The sequence below is a fragment of the Haliotis rubra genome, unplaced genomic scaffold, assembly GCF_003918875.1.
Source record: "Haliotis rubra isolate DU_JTF1 unplaced genomic scaffold, ASM391887v1 Scf35, whole genome shotgun sequence".
Lineage (NCBI taxonomy): Eukaryota > Metazoa > Mollusca > Gastropoda > Lepetellida > Haliotidae > Haliotis > Haliotis rubra.
This window is the reverse complement of record NW_025767024.1, coordinates 315,252-338,681: the sequence shown is the minus strand read 5'-3', so window position 1 is coordinate 338,681 and position 23,430 is coordinate 315,252. Positions and strand designations below refer to the sequence as shown.

Sequence of the window (23,430 nt, the reverse complement as noted above, 5' to 3'; positions counted from 1 at the left end):
TTCACCTCACCTCACCTCACCTACTCCTTCATCAGGTGAATCAGAGACCATATATTTATTATATGGTCTCTGGGTGAATGAATGGTATGAGTGCTGTGGTTACCATGCATTGTCTAAAGGTCAAGTTTACATGAAAATTAATCTTTCAGCATTGAATGTGTTTGTCAAGTAGTTTCATAGCCAAAACAGTACAGATATCACACGTAACTAATTTCCTTTTTGAATTATATCGATTCATATAAGGCACGTAGCAAGCCTGTTTTTTCGTGTAAGCCCGATAGGTTGGAAAGCTTAAAAAATATATTTAGATAGTATTGTGGGTTTGCCCAACGTTTTTAGCAACAATCATGTGTAAGCCCGGGCTATTTTTTAATAATGGTAGCTACGACCCTGCATATGGAGAGATTTGTTAGACAAGCACTAACTAAAATATTATTAATGTCAGAAGACTTTCTGAAAGAAAGTTTGCTCACATTCAAACTTTGTAAAGACAGAATGTATATTTCTCAAGCACTGGTACAGTTTTTTCCACCACCGTTCCTTATCTTTGACGGTCGCATAGTTAGAGAAATTGTTGTTCTATTAATAGAGGACGTGTTCGTGTGAAGTCTCCATATGGAAGTCATGTGATTTGTAAAACTGAGTCTGTAGTGGTTGGATGTCACATGACAACAACATGGCGGGAGGTTTCAGCTGTGCGCTGATAGCTGCTGCACTTGTGTCTGTTTCATACGCTGATGTTGTGCATCTTTCTGGAAATTGGACTCTTCTTAACAATGTTAGAGGTGAGTGCCCCTCGGTGATTTAAGAACTTGTCATACTCAAAGCACAGGCGAATTATGTGTTTTCCAATGTTTTCATTTCACACGAAACGCCTATCAGAGAAAACACTTAGTTCAGCCAGCTAAACTTTAGCTGGCTGAGCTAAGAAGCAACTGAGAGTGAGAAGGAAAACAGATAGGCTCAAGCACTGTACGTAATCTTTCAACAGGTGTTTACAGGAGCCGCGATCGTTCCCTAATCTAGTAATTTTGATAAAAGTCTGAGTTTAGTTCATGTACGGAAAGTACATCTTGTGTTTTGTACAGTCAAGTGACGTAATTGTAGGGATTGCCAGATTATGAAATATTTTTCTAAGAACATTATCAAATGTATTTTTGTTGTAGCTCAAATTCACACAATCATCTTCTTTCATCCCTTTGACCATTTGGACATGCAATTAAGACAATTATGAAAAACTGATAAAAAGTTATCCTTTCACCTGAAACACAAACATATAGCAATATCATCGGTCATCAATTCGGATTGTATTTTGAAGACAAATCATGCATTTCAGCAACAAAGTCTGCAGTCATCATAGGAGTGCTTATTACCTGACTTTGTAAACTTATCAACGTGTCAGACAGGATGCTATGTAACTGTCACAGATGTTGATTTAATGTCTACATGGCAGTGGCTAGCTGGAAAATTTCAAAGTACCAGTTTAATTTATGTTATGGGTATTTATCATTCTCGATTAGATCCGTGAAGGTCCGGGTTAGAACACTGAACTTCAGTAACCCATGCTTGTCGCAAGAGGCAACTAACAGGGATCAGGTGATCAGGCTCGCTGACTTGGTTGACACATGTCATCGGTTCCCAATTGTGCAGATCGATGCTCATGCTGTTGATCACTGGATTTTCTGGTCCAGACTCGAATATTTACAGCTGGAATATTGCTGAGTGCGGCGTAAAACTAAACTCACTCACTCATTCTCGCTTAAAATATTACATTCCAGAACCCCTCTTTAATGCCTTGTCAGTGTTCTGTAAAGACAGTTTTGTCAGCTTATCTTGTCCGTGTAACTGAACGAAGTGGTAGGGTTCAATGGTTTATCTAGACCTACTCAAAGGTTAATGTTTAACCCTTAGTCTGTCGTGAAGATTCCCGCAGAGAGCAGTGGACAGTTCCAGATATCAACCATATATTTGTCTGGTCCACTCAGTTATTATGAATCTGTTTCGCGTATACGTCAGCTGACAGTTCACAGAGTTGTCATGCCTCTGATAAGAAACAGCATATCTATTCAGATTTATCCAGCTCTGTTCAGAGGCCATTATCTGGCCTAATACCTGCACCAAATGTCAGTCAAAATTCCCAAACTGGAAATAAGTGTTCGTCAATGCATGATTATGGTTTGGTTAAGGTCCTTTGTATTTCATTGTTCAAAGGACCAAACAATCGGAAGAGGAATATTTTATTGAGTTTAACTTTAAAGCGTTGAATGCAGTTACAAAGTACAAAGTTACAATTCCTCTTGCTGCATGAAAATATGAGCATAAGGAAAATAATGTTGTTGTTTTTTTTCAATTTTGATTCAAGACTTTTGATTCCTAGATAAATCACTGCTAGTTGAAATAGCAAATCAGGGACATGTCTGCCCCACACTCAAGCACATGGTGTCTCCTTGTCCATGTTGTATCTACTCATTCAGCAGTGAATGGGTACCCAGTAGGATGAATTCTATTACTGAGTGAGTCAGTCTTTTTGCAGTTTTTGGCAATATCATGGCAGAAGACACCAGAAATGGGTTTCACACATTATTCCCATGAGGGAAATCAAACCCAGGTCTTTGGAGTGACAAGCGAACACTTTAACCACTAGGCTACCTCACTGCCCCTTTGACTTCTATACTTCCCAGGGAGCTGAAAATGAAATTTAAGTTTATGATAAGAATTCTTTTTTTTTTAAACCAACCCATGTATATTAAATTTGTCACAGAAATAATTGTCTACAATTTGCCTCTGATTAGGATTTTGGCACATTATAAGGCAGACTAGTGTCAGTGAAATACAATTGAAAGTAGCTTAATGCACTCACCAAATCTTAACTTAACAGCAAAAGTTTTAACCTCAGTTAATCATCCTCAGTACTTTGGTGGGGTATTGCCCTTGTGCTTTAGCAAACCCTGTCTGTACTTATCACCCAACCCTATATCCCCATCTGTAGTGCTGAAAATATTCAAGCACATTTAAGTGAGCTACTGGCCTGGCAGTTAGAAGCTGATGTACCTCACCTGTGTTGTGCTTGTTCCAGGTGAGAGGATTCCGGGCCAGTGTCCCAGGCACCATGTACACAGCTCTGTACAACAACAAGCTGATTCCGGATCCTCTCTACCGAGACAATGATGTCAAGCTACAATGGATTGGACGGGAAGACTGGACGTACACACGCATCTTTCAGTGTAAGAACACAGCTAAACAAGAGCCACTTAATTACCTGTTTATACAAGTAATTGAGACCATATAATCTACTGTAAGTGCAAATAATGCTGATGAAGACCTTCAATGAAACCAACAATGTTCCAATGTTCAACAGTAATCAGTAATGCTATGACATTAAAATGAGATCCTTGTTCTTGGTACTGCTAAACAAAGATCTAGAGACTTCCCGTTATGGGTCAGGTCAGAACAAACTTTCATGACACCAATCACGGTGATGCTTACTATATTGGGAAAGTGACAGCTTGAAAGTTTTTTCCAATCATGCAACCATGAAAAGGTTAAAACAGGATATTCTTTACGACAGTTATGGTCTGGGCAGCTGATTCTGTCAAGATCACCCACTATCTCTTGCTTCAATAGAGCAAACATTTATAATTAGAATTTACAGAATTTAGATTAGTTCAGTTTTCAAATTGTGAATCAGTATTTTTCTGAGGGTGTTCTGTAATGGAAAGACCGAGAAAGCTGCTTTCTGAATCACTGATGTCAGCTTCTTCTGAGTCACCTCATTGGTCTGGCAATGTTTACTGAAGGTCATTTGATGTGGTGTGATGTCCTGAGATATTTGTTAGCTGAGATGTGAACTTGATCTGATGTTAAGGAGATAAGGTGATATGTTATGAGAAATAAAGATGTTAATGTACAAAGGTACATTATACAAAGTTTACTACTTAAAAATTGAATAATTAATTACATTTAAAAACATTTGCCAATAACATAAAATCTAGCAGATATTTCGTTCAAAGAAGTATACTTTTTCATTTCTAGAGTTGTAAGTTTATTCCGACATCTCATCACTACTTATGATACATTCAGGCTGTTACTACATATAACATAATGTACAGAAGCTATCACTAAATTAAATATATTGCACTGAAGTCATTACTGGATTTAATGTGTTATTGTGAGGTCATTAGAATACCTAGTTTTTTGTAGTGAGGCCATTATTAGATCCAAAATAGTAATGTTCTGAGTTCTTGCTACATCCCACGTATTGTATGAAGTTATTACTACATCTGATGCTTTAATTTGTAGTGAGTGCAGATGAACTGGCTACTTCTTCCCTCCGCCTTGTCTGTGACGGCCTGGACACCTTCTCAACCGTCTACATCAACGACCAGAAAGTCGGGACATCCGAGAACATGTTTGTCCAGTATGTCTACGACATCAAAACTGCTGCCAAGGTAATAAATGTTCACCCCTTACAAATTGTACTTCCTCACTTGTCAGCGTACCTTTTCAAACTGGTGATCTTGACATATCTGTACCTGTCAAAGACATCCACGTTCTTGTCTGCCATTTTGGTGGCCATCTTGGATTTTAAAATTGCCAACATTTAGGTATATGTATGCAAGGGTTTTGTATTTCACTTATAATGAAGTTCACTTGTGCTAAAAGTCATCAGCAAATACTTATAAAGAATGCAGGGGTAAAACAATCAACTCTTCTCCAGGTGGGGGACAACACAATCAGCATTGACTTTGAGTCTGCTGTAAAAGTTGCTGCTCAGAAGGCCAATGCTTCTGCCTATGACATCCCCAATGATTGTCCAAACAAGGCACAGAACGGAGAGTGTCATGTTAACATGATCAGGAAGGAGCAGTGTTCCTTTAGCTGGGACTGGGGACCTTCCTTCCCAACACAAGGAATATGGTAAGCGTTGGCAATTGGGAATTTCCTTCCCAACAGAAGGAATATAAAAGGTTTTAAGGGGAGAAGTGTCCTTCACGTCACAAGGAATATGGTAAGCTTCAGGAACTGGGGGACTGTCCTTCCCAACACAAGGAGTATGGTATGTTTTAGGAATGGAGGACCTCCCTTTCAAACGCAAGGAGTATGGTAAGTTTTAGGAATGGAGGACCTCCCTTTCAAACACAAGGAGTATGGTAAGTTTTAGGAATGGAGGACCTCCCTTTCAAACACAAGGAGTATGGTAAGTTTTAGGAATGGAGGACCTTTCAAACACAAGGAGTATGGTAAGTTTTAGGAATGGAGGACCTCCCTTTCAAACACAAGGAGTATGGTAAGTTTTAGGAATGGAGGACCTCCCTTTCAAACGCAAGGAATATGGTAAGTTTTAGGAATGGAGGACCTCCCTTTCAAACGCAAGGAATATGGTAAGTTTTAGGAATGGAGGACCTCCCTTTCAAACACAAGGAGTATGGTAAGTTTTAGGAATGGAGGACCTCCCTTTCAAACACAAGGAGTATGGTAAGTTTTAGCAACTGGGGACTGTCCTTTCCAACACAAGGAATATGGTAAGCTTGTTGAACTGGGGACAGTCCTTATTAACGCAAAGAGTATGGTAAGCTTTAATAATTGGGGACCATCATTCCTACAGTCTAAGTAAACTTAGGCTCAGTATTATTCGTTACACTGCTATACTGAGTCTAACAAAACCTTATGGAAGGTTGCGTTAGCTAACCCGCATAAGCACAGATATATGACCTGCAGAATATACGCTTTGAGGTTTCTGTCGACATGGTTATCATTAGCTAACATAGGCGGATCCAGACGGGGGGTGCAGGGGTGTGCAACCCCCCTTTTGTGCTGAAAGTTTGTTAAATGACCATTGAAACTGGGGTGAAAATGAAGTGTGCACCCCTCCTTTCTCAAAAAGCTGTATCCACCCCTGGTTAATATTCCCGCAAGCTGACATCCATGAATACTGACAAAACGCTATTCTCAGCGACTGTTTACTCACTCTTGTGGCGTGCTCCACGTGCATCGCTCGGAAGCAATTGTACAAACTATTTCGAGGTAAAAGTTCAAAAGGTATGTGCGAATGTCAACTTTCGCGATTTGGTAAGCTGTGTTCTGATTGGTCAATTGAAAAGGTTACCTGACGCGACCTTCTACTGGTTTTGTTTGACTCAGTATAGCAGTGTAACGAATAATACTGAGCCTAAGTTTACTTAGACTGATCCATCCTTCCACACAGAATTGTGTCACACCGACACTCAAATACAATCTAACCTCATGTATGTGAATGTAGACATACATGGTGGTTTTCATGAATGAATCAACTTTTCTCCTCTCATTTTAGGAAAGACATCTACATTGAGGCATTCAATACTGCAGTTATCCGTGAACTCTCCATGGCAACCACAAGAGGTATTGGAAGACAATATGTAAAACTAAAATCATATTAGGGCTTGGTGTGTGTGTGTGCTTGTTAATCAGTTGAAAGGTAATCAGCTTCTTTTTTCATGATGCAAGTGCTCCTACATTTTGAGAAGGTCCGTTTCTGTGTTGTTCTGTCCAGCAATATTGCCGCAGCTACAATCGAGCTGAGGTACAATCGAACACGCACTCTCTCAGATTTCATAGAGCATCATTAGGGATGTCACGATACATAAGTTTCATGAATCGATACGTATAACCATACCCATGTCACGATTCGATATGTATCACAATACCTATTTTCGCGGCGTTACTGCGTAAATTTAGTTACATTTTGAACATTAATATTTCATATTTTATAACTGTCCTTGAAAAGATCAACATTTTTTATTCTCAGAGATTAAAAAGTTCCAATTTCCCATCTTTGTGCATGAAAAATAATCATTTATATCTCTAATAACATAAAAAACATATACAATTGCAAAATGTAAACGATGCATAAATATATTTAAACCGATACTTTCAAAACTAAATATTGATACAGTTTTGAATGTATTGATAATTGTATCGTCTTAGAAAACGTATCGATTTATCGATTTATCAATGTATCATGGCATCCCTAAGCATCATACAAAGTTCAACAATCATGGCCTCAGTAAAATTTCAGTTCGGTTTGATGGTATACATGCAGAGACCATATCTAAATCTTTGGCTTGTGAACAAAGATGTCTGATCCTATTTTTCCAGAACAAGTGACTTTCCTGTGCATGTGTTTGTGACAGAAGTTAATGTGTCAATGTGGGGTAGTCAAGTAGCATTTAGCAGCAGTAACAAGTTTTTTTTAAATATTTGATTCAAAATAATCCCAAACCTGTCTCAAACTATTAGGTCTGCTAGGTTGCTAATGACATTTGTTCAATTGTTGATTGTTGTCTATCCCAAACAATTGTTTGAACCTCAGAAACTAATGTTTAGTCTATCCAAACTAAGTCTATCTCACTATTGTTTAGTCTAAATCTCAAACTATTGTTTAGTCTATCTCAAACTATCCCAAACTATTGTTTAGTCTATCACAAACAATTGTTTAGTCTATCCCAAACAATTGCATAAGTGAATGTGAAACTTGCATCTGTGAATATAAGTGAGTGAGTGAGTTGGGTTTTACACCGCTTTTAGCAATATTCCAGCAATGTCATGGCGGGGGACACCAGAAATGGGCTTCACACATTGTACCCATTTGGGGAATCGAACCCGGGTCTTCGGCGTGAACGCTTTAATGACTACTTTAACCTGTGGCTTGAAACCAGTCAGGACAGTACTTTAGAATATGGTTATAGTGAACAAAGATATCACATGCAAGCAGTTATACTATACCTTTTCATAAATCATGATCTTTTTGCAATTGTGTCATTATATTGACTACAACAAATTCTTTACTTACCTGTTTGACCACAAGTTCAAATGACCATATTTAACTGTAGTTCAAAATCAAAACATTGACTTTACATGTAGATGAAATTTGGTTTAAACTCTAAGGACGACCTAGAAATCTGAAAGGGAATAAATGTTGTTTTATGCCACACTCGGCAATATTCCCACTATATTCCTGATGCCTGTAAGTGAAGTATTATCTTAAAATGTCTGTGCTGCTTAAATGTTAAATCTGATTGTTTTTCCTCTGTACAATCCTAGATTCGGGAGGAGAATGGCTGCTGGATGTGGGCGTGTACTTCGACGTCAGCGGGGGCTCTGTTTCGGGCGTCCTCACCACCAGCATCGTAGGGACATCGGTCACGAAGTCCATGCCACTGACACTGACACCAACAAACAGTTCATCTGTCTTCACAATCACAATTCCTAGCGTAAGCACCAGAGTTGATGAATATTTTCTGTTACCATATGATGAGGAAGGGAATGGGGGAATGTAGGCGGGGTAAGAGATGGGGTCTGGAAGACAAAGGAACAGACGCTGTAGCGCTGAAAACAATTCTGTGCCAAATACATGTTTGGTTCGGCCTCGATGTTGAAAGTCTCAGGACCTGACTGATTCTTTTTTTCCCCGGGTTTAGACGGAGAATATTGAGAGGTGGTGGCCAAATGGTTATGGGAACCAGACTCGGTACAACGTCAACGTCACCTTCACCAGCAACAACGAGGTGTCCAATGAACAACGTCGTGTGGGATTCCGTACTGTAGAGCTGGTGCAAGATCCTGTTGGCAACAACCAAGGTGGGTGGGGGTCATGTTGGCAACAACCAAGGTGTGTGGGGATCATGTTGGCAACAACCAAGGTGGGTGGGATCATGTTGGCAACAACCAAGGTGGGTGGGGATCATGTTGGCAACAACCAAGGTGGGTGGGGATCATGTTGGCAACAACCAAGGTGGGTGGGGATCATGTTGGCAACAACCAAGGTGGGTGGGGATCATGTTGGCAACAACCAAGGTGGGTGGGGATCATGTTGGCAACAACCAAGGTGGGGGGATCATGTTGGCAACAACCAAGGTGGGTGGGGATCATGTTGGCAACAACAAGGTGGGTGGGTGGGTGGGGATCATGTTGGCAACAACCAAGGTGGGTGGGGATCATGTTGGCAACAACCAAGGTGGGTGGGGATCATGTTGGCAACAACCAAGGTGGGTGGGGGTCATGTTGGCAACAACCAAGGTTGGCTGGGATCGTGTTTTGCAACAATCAAGGTTGGCTGGGATCATGTTTTGCAACAATCAAGGTTGGCTGGGATCTAGTGTCGGGAATTGGTTGAAATATCACAATTGATGATTGCTTCATTACCAACGAACAATCATCTAAAAAAATTGGTTAGCATCATTTTTCAGATTTTCCTATCCAGGTTGTTATTGCAGATATGTATCACATGATGCAACTTGCTACTTTAAAGTGATGTTGATATATCATGAACATAAACTTCCTGGAGTCTTAGAGAAATATTCAGTCATGGCTTTTCAGTTAGTGAAGTGAGTTTTCTAAGAATTAAGCACGTTTTCAGGCCCTGACAACTTCTACGATATGTTCCATTGTCAAGTATTTCAAAGACAAAAACAGTAGTTCCAAAATCGTTTATGTTCGATTATGAGAAAATGTGATCGATTGCTTGGTCGTTTGGTCACTTCGACCAATCTTCGATTATTTCAATTAACACCACTACTGGGATGATGTTTTGCAACAACCAAGGTCGGTTAGGAATGTGTTGTCCTGAAGCGAAATATATTCAGTGAGTAAATGAACATTAGCTGGAAGCACTCTGAAAATCCCAACTGTTATGCTACCACTTGCAGAAATTATTGGCAAACACTGATGGAACAGTGTATAATCCGAATTTGCCTGCCAAGGACATTTATTTAAGAATCCTTTAATAGATACATCTCTACAAATTACGACAGCTGGGCTTATCTGGAGAAATACCATGAATGGTACCTTCTGTGAAGATCCGGTTAGAATTGGTCTTCAGTATCCCATGCTTGTCGTAAGAGGCTACTTATGGGATCAGGTGGTCAGGCTTGTGGACTTGGTTGACACATGTCATCGTTACCCAGTTGTGTATAATGATGCTCATGCTGTTGATCACTGGATTGTCTGGTCCAGACTCGATTATTTACAGACTGCTGCCATATAGCTGGAATATTGCTGAGTGTGGCGTAAAACTAAACTCGCTCATTTACTATTTGGCTGAAGTTAACTGTGCTTAAAGATACAATGGTGACCTGGATTTCCTGTACAGTGTAAATGATATGGTCACTCTTTTATATTACCAGTGTCACTTCCCATCCACACACTGACCGGACTGATATCCATAACAAAGAGATACATTTTTTTGAAGCAACAAACCAACCAACCAACCACCCAACCAACCATTGTATTATCTCATTTGAGAAATTCATTATTGATTTTAGAAATTCTATACATTTTTTTTTTCCCCACAGGTTTAACATTCTACTTCAAGATAAACAATGTGCCAGTTTTCTTCAAGGGATCTAACTGGATACCTGCAGACAGTTTTCAGGAAAATATTACCAGAAAAGGTCTACGCCGTCTGCTCCAGTCAGCTGCTGATGTTCACATCAACTCTATGAGAGTTTGGGGAGGAGGGGCAAGTATCATAATATTAGATAGTAAAGTTATCACCTGTGATTCCATGACAAGAGAGGAAAAGCCTATATAGATGATAGGGCTGGCTAAATAAATTGAAAATAGGATATATCGTCGATGGGATGAATTATTAATGATTATTGATTTTAACACTGTGTCATCGATAATATCTTATGTAAACTATTGTGAGGAAATAATGTTTTGATTTACACTCACAATACACAAAGTTGGGACTTTATAGATTGGCCGCTTCCAAATAATGTTCAGAATGCAGTCCATGCACAAATGTGTTGCCATTCACCAATGATTGAGGGGCGGTGGGGTAGCCTAGTGGTTAAAGCGTTCGCTGGTCACGCCGAAGACCCGGGTTTGATTCCCCACATGGGTACAATGTGTGAAGCCCATTTCTGGTGTCCCCCGCCGTGATATTGCTTGAATATTGCTAAAAGCAGCGTAAAACCAAACTCACTCACTCACTCACCAATGATTGAAATGTGTTCATTAAGCACCAAGAGCTTAACACATATTTTAAAGTATTTAATGTTTTGTTTGTCTTTGGCAGGTTTATGAGTCAGATGTGTTTTATGATTTGGCGGACGAGTTTGGTATCATGATCTGGCAGGACCTGATGTTCAGTGTGGCTCTCTACCCAACTACTCCAGACTTCCTTGATACCGTGTCCCAGGAGATCACACATCAGGTATGACACAATTAGAATATATTGTCACATGTTAGAATTTTCCGTGAAGATCCGGGTTAGAACTGATCTTCAGAACCCATGCTTGTCGTAAGAGGCGACTAATGGGATCGGGTGGTCAGGTTTGCTGACTTGATTGACTCATAAATCATATCCTACCTGTATAGATCAATGCTCATGATATCAGTCACTGGATTGTCTGGTCCAGACTCTGTTATTTACAGAATGCCTGGAGGTAGAACATTGCATTTAAAAAGCAAACACATTAGAATAGTGTATGTCAGTAAGTAAAAATATCACATTCTAGAAATACATGTATCACACATTATGGTAACATGTTATACTTATGTATAGCACTAATGAAATATGTGTCATTCTAGAAATATGTACGTATCACACTGGGGTATCACCTTACACGCTAAAGTACTGTCGGAAACAGAAAAAAACTGTTTTTAGGCTGTTACTCTGTAGCACTAAAATTTAAACTGCAAACAGCGTATGTTGAGATAACCCACATCGGCCTAACTGGGCGTTCAGAGGGATGCGTAAGAGGGTATCCAGAAAAACATGTTTACTCGTAAAATCGGGCAAAACTTACAAAAAATACGAATAGCTGCTGAAAACAATAGATCAGACTATAGATGGCAATTAGGTCGCTCAGCCATGTATGACGACGGACCATTGACTCACCTGGCATGAAATGCTAAGTCCAATTTTAAAATAATCATTTAAAAAGTGTCCTTTGTAATATAATATCATCGCAAACTAATTTGCATAAAGCCATGGTCTGTTCTACATAAGTCACATTGGATTTAGAAAAAAAACGCATTGCTCATTTCTGCACTAAACTTTCCTCAGTAAAATCCTTCTTTTACGTTTCCTATCTTCCTCCCACTGCGACTGTAGTTAGGCCGAACTTAGTTTAACAGACATTTCACACTTTCACATATTAACTACCTAAATTATAGATATAAATGTGAAAAAACATTTTTTTTCTATTTCCGACAGTACTTTAGGATAACTTTTCACTCTCTATGGAATTTATTCTGATAGTTGTGTTCTTACACATACACCACACAAAGGTTTGTGCATATCGAACACGGGATACCGTATCTTTCACACGCGAAGAATGTTCATGTCACACAAGGATAATAGATATCACATACAAGGCTAGATATATCACACACTTAGAAAATAGATATCACACACTAGGAAAACGTAAATCACCCACTTGGATAATAATGATGATAATAATTTATTTATGCCTAGTAACCTCGAAACTTGACAATTGCAACTCACTGTATGCCAACATGTCATCCAAATCAATTCAGAAACTTAAAAAAATTCAGAACTCAGCTGCCAAATGTATCTCCTGTTCTTCCCGCTATGAACTTCAGTCACTTCCCATCTCTGCAAGAATCACCCGATGTACTGTCTCTACAATAAATACCGCCTCTCCGTGGTGTAGTGGTTAGAGCGTCCGCCGGAGAGTGGAAGGTCATGGGTTCAATCCCGCTCTACCAAAAGCGTTAAAATATGACCATATCAAGGACTGGTGTCGGAGTCAGTATAATGTTCAGTCACTTCCCATCTCTAGCTATAAAACCAGAATCACCTTCAAACTCCATAAGCCCTCACATGATGTTAAACCCGATTTCACCTCACCTCACCTCTACAATAAAAACTTTCCATCCTATCTCAAAGAACTTATCTCCCCTTACTCACCTCAGTGGAATCTCAGATCCTCCAGTGACTCTCTTGACTCAACCCACATCCCACAATGGACTTTTTGAATGCGCCTTCTCTTTCGTCAGCCCACAACTCTGGAATTCACTTCCCGAAAACCTCGGAAATACAACCACTAAAGACACCTTTAAATCACAGCTTAAGACTCACCTATTTCTATCTGTGTACCAGTAGATAATCATTCTCTGTTTTATGTATATATGTTCCAGTTTTATCACTGTATTAGCGCCACTGAGCCTCTGTAAGGTGGATATTAGGCGCTTTACAAATGTATTATTATTATTTAATAAAGCGCCTAATATTCACCGTAGAGATGCTCAGTGGCGCTGTGACAATACTGAGGAAGGAAATAGTTCATATGGGTTTTGATATGATATCACACACTTAGGTAATGGATATCACACACTAGGATAACATATCACACATTACAATAACATATAATGCATTACAATAACATATAATGCATTACAATAACATATAATGCATTACAATAACATATAATGCATTACAATAACATATAATGCATTACCTATATCACCGATCCAGACAACCTTATCTATGTAGTTGCAGTAGATGGTCAATAATGATAATAAAGCTGATCTGAAACCAAACTGAAGGGTATAATGCACTGATACAGAGGTTTGTAGAATATCCTGTTGATGACGTCTATCCACAGGTTCGACGGCTCCGGCACCATGCTTGCATCGTACTGTGGGCAGGAAACAACGAGAATGAGAAAGGCCTGAGACAGGACTGGTGGGTATGAACTTCTCAGATGGAAGGTGCAGTTGTCATGTCCTCATCTGTTAATCCGTTATTGAGTGAGTGAGTTGGCTTTTACACCACCTTTAGCAATATTTGAGCAATATCATGGTGGGGGACATCAGAATTGGGCTTCACACATTGTACCCATGTGGGAAATCGGACGTTGTCTTTCGGCATGATGAACGAACGCTTTAACCAATGGGCTTCCCCACTGCCCCAATCTGTTATTGCCAGTTCCCTTATGTCAATGAAGGGCTCAATCTAGATTGCTTCTCTGGGCTACAGATTTATACTTCTAGATTGATTCTAGTGGTGGTCCCCACATGGGTACAATGTGATTTTTGCATTTATGAAGTTATAAATGTTCAAAACAAAGTGCACACTGTGCTTTAATGCACATACAGGAATATGCACACTGTTTTCATACATTTGTACCTCTATAATGCAAAATATGTTGAAGTCAGTTCAGACATGATTAGGTATTTTTTGCAAAGGAATTTATTCAAATGTATGAACTGAATGGAAAATCAAAAGGACATGCATACCACTAGTTTACAACTGCTTATAACCTAGCTGAGTAAATTATGACACACAAATATTCCTCTTGGCACATAATAATTCTAAAATGCAAACCTACAGATCTTTGAGCGTACTCTATGACCCTCTTACATGTTGCTTCAGTGCCGTAATCTGACTTGCCAAAATTACAAATGTATCCATTTATTTTGTGTCCCAGGGCGGTGGGGTAGCTGATTGATGTTGCTGGAATATTGCTAAAAGTGGCGTAAAACCACACTCACTCACTCACTAATTCGGTGTCCCTTTTATGGGGATATACATTGCAATCGCCAGCACACTGTATTTGTCGTAAATGGTCGGATGGTCCAGCTCAAGTGTTTGGTTGATTGTGTGTCATTGAATCTAAATTCGATGGATTGATACTCAAGATGTCAATCACTTGATTGTCTGATCCAGCTTAAATAGTATGGATTGATGATGCTCATGATCTTAGTGTCACTGGAATGTCTGGTCCATGGACTGGACTTTTGTCAGATTTCTGTCATGGAGCTGGAATATTTCTGGGTATGGGTTAAACAACCAAAAAACAAAAAAAACCCAACCTGTCCTATAACCGACAAGTGCAGACACTTGAAGTCATGTGACTTTCAGGTACGGCATCCACGCGAACTACAAGCGTTACTACGATGACTATGTCAAGCTGTACGTGACAACACTCAAGACTATCGTCAACAAGGAAGACACAACACGTGTGTATCTGTCATCGAGCCCCAGTGATGGCAAGGAGACTGAGAAGGAGGGTTGGGTTGCCAAGGACCCTGGCTCCGAGCTCTATGGTGACAGTAAGTTATTTTCTCACTAACATGTCCAAAATATTTTCCTTAGCTTTCATATTCTTGCCAGTTGTAAGTCATTATGGGAAAAGTCATGTCAAATCATGTGGCTGAAATCCTGGCCTGAGCACCAAAAGTGAGTAGGGGGTGAGCGCGTGTTCGGCTTTTCCATTTTGTTTACACTTTCATACGGACTATGACATGCATTCGGAAAAACTTTGGGAAACTTCATCGTCAACAACCCGCAATATACACAATCGACACCCAAAGGATCACATGCTGAGCTTCTGAATGCTTTTACCAGTGTTCACTCAAATAAATAAAAAATAAAAACAAAATTGGATACCGCAAAAATAAATTCTGATTTTTTTCTAAAAAATCAGAGTTTTTTTAAAGAGAAATCAGAAGATTTTGTCTTTGAAAATCCGAGTAACTCTGTGAAATCCGGAGTGGTTGGCATCTCTGTATAAATCTGCGAGTTTATTGCAATAATATGTGTTCACAACTTTCAAGTTACTTACAATGAGGGTCTTAATTATTAAGAAACAGCAAAAATCTTTTCTGAAAATGGAGTTACAGAGTTACCTACCTTTTTGTAGAGTTACCTGCCTTTTTCAGAGATCAATTATCCATTCTCCAAAGTGACCTTGGTGCTAGGACTATCTTGTCATGTCAGTGCTAAAGTATGTGAGTGACGGCTGTCTTAGTGATGCTTTGTGGAATGGGACCATACGCATATGACGTGTTGTCCTGTGCTTATTCCTGTATACTGGAATGATAGCTTTACTTCCCAATTCTCCAGTTATCTTGTCTGGTAACCTAGGTGATGAGGCCATGTCATTACAGCCTGTGTATTGAGTAACTTGTATGATTTTCTGTGAACAGTTCACTTCTATGACTATGCCTCGGACCTATGGAAAGATTCTGCGTACCGGATTCCCCGATTCGCGTCCGAGTACGGGATTCAGGCCTGGTGTGACATCGAGACCCTGGAGGACGTGTTTGACGCGGGGGACTATGATTACTGGGGACCAATGTCCTACCACAGGAATCACCATCCTTTTGGTCAGTTATCATTACAGGATAAAATATTGTATTTTTAGAATAATTTGAAATATTGAAAGGGAACCACTAATTTTCATGACATCATTTGCGCAGTCCAAGATCTGTCATTGACTGCCTGCCGAAGGGGTGGATAAGCTGCACAAATCAGTTGAAGTTAAGCAGTGTTGGTCGCAGACACTCCTTGAGTCGGTGACCGTGTTTGGCAGCTTGATTCCTGATAGTTTCTAGGACTTTAGCCCTGCCCTAGACTAATGCTTAGTCTCTGAATATATAATATGGTTCAGGGTCTGTGAGACAGACTAGTCCTGCCCCACAACAAAGCACTCATGTGGTATCACCTTAGGCAAGTGAGTTTGTCGATGAATTGCCTCTGTTCACCCAGCAGTGCATGGGTACCTGGTAGGAAAAGTCATATGACTGTTACCATTCAGGGGCGTAGCTACCATTATAAAAAAAAGCCTGGGCTTACACATGATTGTTGCTAAAAAGGTTAACCCTCAATACTATCTAAATTTAAAGCTTTGCAACCTATCGGGCTTACACGAAATAATTGGCTTGCTATGCGCGTCTGCCTTTTCACAGGCGGCTTGGATTATCTGGGGTAATAATGCGTTAGCACTTTGAGCAGGCACAAGTGCATGGAAACAGGCGCTTTATGAATAGCCATTGTTATTATTTGCAATTTGTCAGGGGTTTCTAGAGTTTTGAGCTATTATGTTTTTCTGAATTGTTAAAAACATTTTGATGAATAAGTCACTATTATTTTCATCTAAATCACTTTTGCTTCCTCCAAGTTAAATGGTTTCCTCCTAAATCAACTTGCTTTTGATAAACAATGAATTGAATAAACAAACAAATTTAAATGTAAATAGAATGATTATTTATGTATATATGCAAGGATTATCTGGCTGCAAAGCTTTCCTTTTGTTACAGGTAATATTGAGATGATTGAGGAAATAATCCTCCATTTCAACGAACCCATTAATCCTGATACTAGACAGAAATTTAGTGACATAATCTACCTGACACAGGTGAGTGAAGTGAATGTGATGATTATTGTTTGCTTAATTACCACTCTCCGCGATATCCCAGCTTAATAATGGCATCTCATATATGATCAAGTCTGGATGAGACAAACCAGAGTGAGTGAGTGAGTGATCGAGTTTAGTTTTATGCCGCACTCAGCAATATTCCAGCTGTATGACGGCTGTCTGTAAATAATTGAGTCTGGACCAGACAATCCAATGATCGACAGCATGATCATCGATCTATGCAGGTTGGATATGATGACATGTGTCAACAACGTCAGCGAGCCTGACCACCGGATTCCGTTAGTCGCCTCTTTCGACAATGAGACAAACCAGAGGTTGATGTCATGAACAAGGTTTTCGTGCCATATTTCTCAATTTTCCAATAACATCAGTATGGAGAAACCTGTTATTTATTCATACAGCGATTTTGAAATGAAGTTAACCCCTTGAAAACTCATTTGTGGTGTTCCCCACCGCAATATTGCTGGAATATTACTAAAAGCGGAGCAAAACCATACTCACTCACTCACTTTTCATGAAATCTTGATTGCTCTCCCAGATCAACCAGGCCGTATCAATACAGGCACAGAGTGAGCACTACCGACGCTGGCAGAATAACCTGACGTCAGATGGCCGGGGACAGACTATGGGCGCCCTCTACTGGCAGCTCAATGATATCTGGCAGGCTCCAACATGGGCGGGTATAGGTCAGTTTAATGTGTGTTGTTTCTTAGCTAGTCTTAACCTATGTATCTCTTATCCTTACTAGAAATGTTGAACAATATTCAAATAAGTGAGTGAGTTTAATTTTTTATTCACAATATTCAGGCTATATGGTGGCGATCTGTAAATAATCAAGTCTGGACCAGACAATCCAGTGATCGACAGAATGAGCATCGATCTACGCAACTGGAATACGATGACATGTGTCAACCAAGTCAGCAAGCCTGACCACCAGATCTCGTTAGTCGCCTCTTATGACAAGCATGGGTTACTGAAGATCAATTCTAACCCGATCTTCGTGGGTAACTATATTAAAAAAGCAGGGTTCAAAATTAACAGAAGACAAGCAACTTCAGTTCTAGAAAGATTTCCAATTGGGCATTTGGAAGATGTCAAATTTTGCTGACTAGAGAATATTAATCAAACTTCAGACCCAAGGATACAGACATGTCTTGTCTTTAAAAAATGGATTTCAGTGATATTTTCCGTGTAAAATGTCTAAGTGCATTCTCTTCCCACAGAGGTTACTCCTGTCATATCTTCCTACGTAACCTCTGTTCTAATACGGCCCTTTCATGGTGTGAGCGTTCAAGACTCGTGATTGGAGGCAATCAGATTTAGTTGTGCAATCAGTTGTTTCAAAAGTGATCATTCGCAAGGCCTCGGTAATTTCCGTATGCTTCGAGAAAACTAAACCTCTTCCCCTGCGCGATGCGCAAACGTTTCTTCTAGACAGAACTCAGTCATGTTATGGCGGATCAGTGGTGTCTCCATCGCCCTCGATGACAACGGACAAGCTAGCCATTAAACGTCTTGTGTGTAATATCAACACAAGTCCCCGGCAGATGGGGGATATTTGTGACCCCACATTTGCTTGTGTTAGTCAAGTTGAATCTAAGTCGATGTAACACGTGTTCTGATTGGATAGAAAGAAGGGAGATAATTCGTGTTGCGATCTTTTGCCGCTAGGGGATTTTACGAGAACCGGGAAATATGGCCGTATTAGAACAGAGGTTCGTAGGAAGATATGACAAGTAACCTCTGTGGGAAGAGAATGGTCTAAGTGCTGAAATGTTAAAATCCAGTACTGGCCACCTTTTATCATCTGACCTAGATAATTGGTCAGTTAAATCCGCTGGACTACTGATTGATCAGTCTGTTTAGATGTATAGATCTAAAATATCTGCTGAACTGCCAAAAAGTACATTTTGTGATGAAATATGTTTTATTGTCCGAACTCAGACTACAGGGGCACATGGAAAATGTTGCACTACTACGCTAGGAGGTTCTTCGCCCCCATCCTCATCTCCCCCTTCATGGACGACAACTCCCTCAACATCTACATGGTGGTGGACGAGATCCCCCTGACTGAGGTCAAGGACCCCAAGAGTGGCATCAATGTCTTTGCCCCTGCCACCAGTTTCCTCACCCTCCTTAAGTCCAGCTTCCCCCGTGAAGAAGCCGTGCATCTCATGACGAAGACAGCTGAGGCCACTACTGGAGTTCTCTACATCCAGATGTATCGATGGGACAACTTCACGCCTCTCAAGACATGGAACGTTACGTACAAGGTGAAGATGCTTGTTTGGTCACGATGTTATTGATACTTTACCAAACAAATCAGACATTGAATCTCTTTTCTAAATGTCTCACCCAATTATTATCGTGTCAGATTGTAGGTTTGGGTTGGAAATCGTACACGATGGTACAAGAATGTATGTGCGTGTGTGTGTGTGTGCCGTGCATGCGTGTATGTCTGCATGAGTGTGTGTGTCTGTATATCTGTGTTGAAGTTAATATGTATTAATATAACTAATTCCGTTTGATTCAGATTGTGTATATATTATTGTGGATGTGTTAATATACCCCCGCTACGAAGTAACAGGGGTATATAGCGTTCATTCTGTCCTTCCGTCCGTCTGTCCTTCCATCCCGATACTTTGTCCGTAGCATATCTCTTAAAGTTTACATGCTAGGTTCACCAAACTTCACACACATGTTAATCATTACCCATTGATGTGCCTATTGTTATTTTAATTTTTTTTTCAGAATTTTGTTTTTTTGCTGTTTCCATGGAAACACGACTTAGTGCCAAATGTGTTTGATGGTTTTGTCCGGAGCATATCTCTTAAAGTTTACATGCTAGGTTCACCAAACTTCACACACATGTTAACCAATACCAATTGATGTGCCTTTTGCTATTTTAATTTTTTTCAGAATTTGCTTTGTTGTTGTTTCCATGGAAACACTACTTGGTGCAAAATGTGTTTGATGGTTACCTGGCCACAGCATATCATCGAAACTATACATGCTAGGTTCACCAAACTTAATACACAAGTTAATCATGACCCGCAGATATGCCATGTGCTAAAAACTAACAATCTTCATCTACGTCCACTTCATTGTGTGCAACATGAGACAGTCAAGTTCAAACGGAAAACACCCAAAAATAATGTTTCCATAAATTATTACTGTAATCAGTACATGGCAAAACTATTATCTAACATGTATATAAAGTTTAGTAGAGTCAAGGAGAAAGTCTTGTGAGCTGCTGATCCTTGTCACATTATATATATCAATATCAGTCATTTCCATGTCCCAAAGTGGGAAGCTGGGGGTATGTGAGCTGTGCTCACTTCCACACTTGTTGTGGATCTGTTATTGTGTGTGTCCAACTGAAGTATACTGTGGAAATTAATTTAGAGAATATAAAACACATCATGGCATGGTTGTAGTAGTTTATAAATAACATAAACTTTTTATTTCTGGTAGATGTTTTTGTACAGTGAATATTAATGTGTGTCCTTTACAATATATATTTTTTCTCTGCCTCTCTATATGTTTGTGTTCACTAAACATGTGTACCTTAAAACCCTGCATGTGTTTCAAGATAGTAAGTTCAACCAGATAAAAGATGTCTAAATGTAATTTATGATGGAGCTTTGTTGTAATTCATTGAGTTGAGTGAAGTTGACTTGATGTGGATTAATTTGAGGAATATGGCAATTAACAGAAGTGTATATGGACATTATGTCAGTTTCACAAGAAAAATGTGCATCATGCTGTTGGGTTCTACACCTTTTTGCTTCATCAACTATTGTATGTTAAATTGAAATATGTGCTTGTATTTGTTCGATGTTATAGAGGATATTATATGAGTGCCCATGTCATACTATATTTACGACACAAGTGCCTAAATGTTGGTATTTCCCGAGCGAGAGTGAGGGATATACCGATATTTAGGCACGAGTGAATTTACTGAGATTTTATTGTAGAGTATGTGTTTTTGTTTACAGCTGACCAAATCGTCTGAGTCCGTTTTTAATCAAGATATTGACACACTTGTCAGTGCGTCCGGCTGTCCGGACAGGTCCAGCTGTTTTGTCTACATGTACCTGAATGACCCAGCCAGTGCCATCAACGCATACCTCCCTCTCACCTACTACAACAGCGTCACTGGACTCGCCAAGGCTCAAGTTATGGTAGGTTGTGCTTCTCAAACTATTTGCGTGAAGATCTTAGTCTTGTCTTTATTGAGAAACCAAGGACCGCCTGGTTTGGAGTTATTGTATCTTAGGGGCGGCCGGGTAGCCTAGTGGTTAAAGCGTTCGCTCGTCACGCTGAAGAAGACCCGGGTTCGAATCCCCACATAGGTACAATAGGTACCATTTCTGGTGTCCCCGCCGTGATATTGCTGGAATATTGCCAAAAGCGGCGTCAAACTAAACTCACTCACTCACTCACTCATTGTGTCTGAGTAGGTAGCCATGTTTAACAGCAGTTTGGTAACTCGGGTTAGCTTGGTAAAACCGACATAAGCTTGGACCAGCACAATCAGCCTCACAGACAAGTGACTTGTGGACAACACCATGTGGGTGAAATAATCTTGAACACTGAGATTATGACATGATTTGCATGAAATCTGTATGATTGACATACCAGCATAATAGTTTCTTTATTGCCAATTATGTCTTTATTCTTGTGAGCTCATGTGAATCCACTGATCATGACCACCATCTTGGAAAATTTATTGAATGAACAGAGGCCCAGATAAGCTGCGTATCCGGGTAAAATACGCATAGAAAATTTCAAATTACGTATTGAAAAATAATTGTTGCGTACCAATTACGCATTTAAAATGTTAGATACGCAAAAAGTTTAAAACAAATGCGTACAAAATATATTTATAAAAAATCGCTTGCGTAATGAAAAAGACATCGATTGCTATCAAGTTGTACTGTTAGTATAGGACAAGTGTTGTACTGTCAGTATAGGATGAGTGATTTTTTTATGAAATCATTTCCATTATATTTAAGTTGGTTTTGATTAGGTATGACATAAGGCAGAACATACCTGCTTAGTAAGCTTACTCAATGACATAATACTTAGGTGAGTAAAATGACTGAAATATGCACATATTTGAAAGCAGTGGGTAACGGAAAATGAAATACCCACTCAACATTCATAATACCCACTCCAAAAAATTACAGTGGGTACAGTACCCACATGAGCTAAATCTTATCTGGAGCTCTGGAATGAAGTCAAGAATCTACAGTCATGCCGACTTAAGGTTGCAATAAAATGGGAATGACAACATCAATGCCAATATGATGTAAACAATATATTGGTGCATGTGAAATAATATTTACACAAATGAAAATATACTTTTATGAACTTTTGTGGGTCACAACTTCCATTTTTTCAAATTTGTCGAATCATGTCAACAATCTTCAGCTGTGATGTCATTTCTGGTATGACGACATGCCTATTTAAGGTTGCAATGAGATAGGAATTATGTCAACAATCTTCAGCTGTGATGTCATTTCTGGTACGATGACATGCCTATTTAAGGTTGCAATGAGATAGGAATGATGTCAACAATGCCATCAGGATGGTGTAAAATGGTACATATGAAATAATATTTCCACATGTGAAAATATAATTATAATGAACTTGGTTCTTTCTAATTTTATAGGTGATAAATGATGTGAAAATCTACTTTCACGCCCGCGTCTTGTATTTATGTTTCCCTTCAATTATGTTCCAGGTAACTGATGTTAAGATGCTGTCGAACACCGAGTTTGAAGTCACTGTGGCATCTAATCGCATTGCTCCATTTGTTTGGCTGGATGCAGTTGGCATCTCCGGCAGATTCTCTGACAATGGATTCCTCATGATGGCGCCTTCTAGGACAGTGACCTTCACCTCTTGGGAGCCTGTTGATCTCAATACTGTTAAACAATCATTGAAAACAAAATCTTTAATGGATATTCAGTTTTCATGAAAATTATCTAGTATTGTTTTCAGACAAAATAAAATATTTTTGTAACAATGTTGAAATATTTTTGTGAACATGTTAGCATTACAATCTGTAACGCTTTCAAACAAACAATTTTACATGTTTTAACTTGATAGTAGATAGGGAGGTCACGACTGAAGTATCTCCTGATACAACATGGATCATGATACAATATTGATACATATAAAGTTCAGGTTGGACAACAAAGTTGTTGCTCTGCTAAATATATATAGGGCGGTGGGTGTGGTGGCCTAGTGG

The 23,430-nt window shown here is 39.5% G+C and overlaps 1 protein-coding gene across 1 annotated transcript; it reads left to right on the top strand.

Moving 5' to 3' along the window:
• The first annotated feature begins 630 nt into the window (after positions 1-630).
• On the top strand, positions 631-23,205 carry LOC124285013 (beta-mannosidase-like). The gene is made up of 17 exons (XM_046721156.1): positions 631-785; positions 3,077-3,224; positions 4,300-4,448; positions 4,718-4,917; positions 6,311-6,378; positions 8,080-8,249; positions 8,457-8,616; positions 10,329-10,495; positions 11,057-11,194; positions 13,614-13,693; positions 14,873-15,063; positions 15,940-16,119; positions 17,053-17,150; positions 17,710-17,857; positions 19,116-19,444; positions 21,170-21,355; positions 22,921-23,205. Exons 1-17 carry the CDS (start codon positions 738-740, stop codon positions 23,155-23,157), a joined length of 2,697 nt encoding a protein of 898 aa, XP_046577112.1. The 5' UTR covers positions 631-737; the 3' UTR covers positions 23,158-23,205.
• Positions 23,206-23,430: the final 225 nt, after the last annotated feature.

What these genes read in the sequence shown, in the direction of transcription:
- LOC124285013 (XM_046721156.1), top strand. Translation starts at nt 738, where the DNA reads ATGTTGTGCATCTTTCTGGAAATTGGACTCTTCTTAACAATGTTAGAG. An exon ending in CTCCATGGCAACCACAAGAG is followed by an intron (nt 6,379 to 8,079) that starts GTATTGGAAGAC and finishes GTACAATCCTAG; the next exon opens with ATTCGGGAGGAGAATGGCTG. An exon ending in CAGGAATCACCATCCTTTTG is followed by an intron (nt 16,120 to 17,052) that starts GTCAGTTATCAT and finishes CTTTTGTTACAG; the next exon opens with GTAATATTGAGATGATTGAG.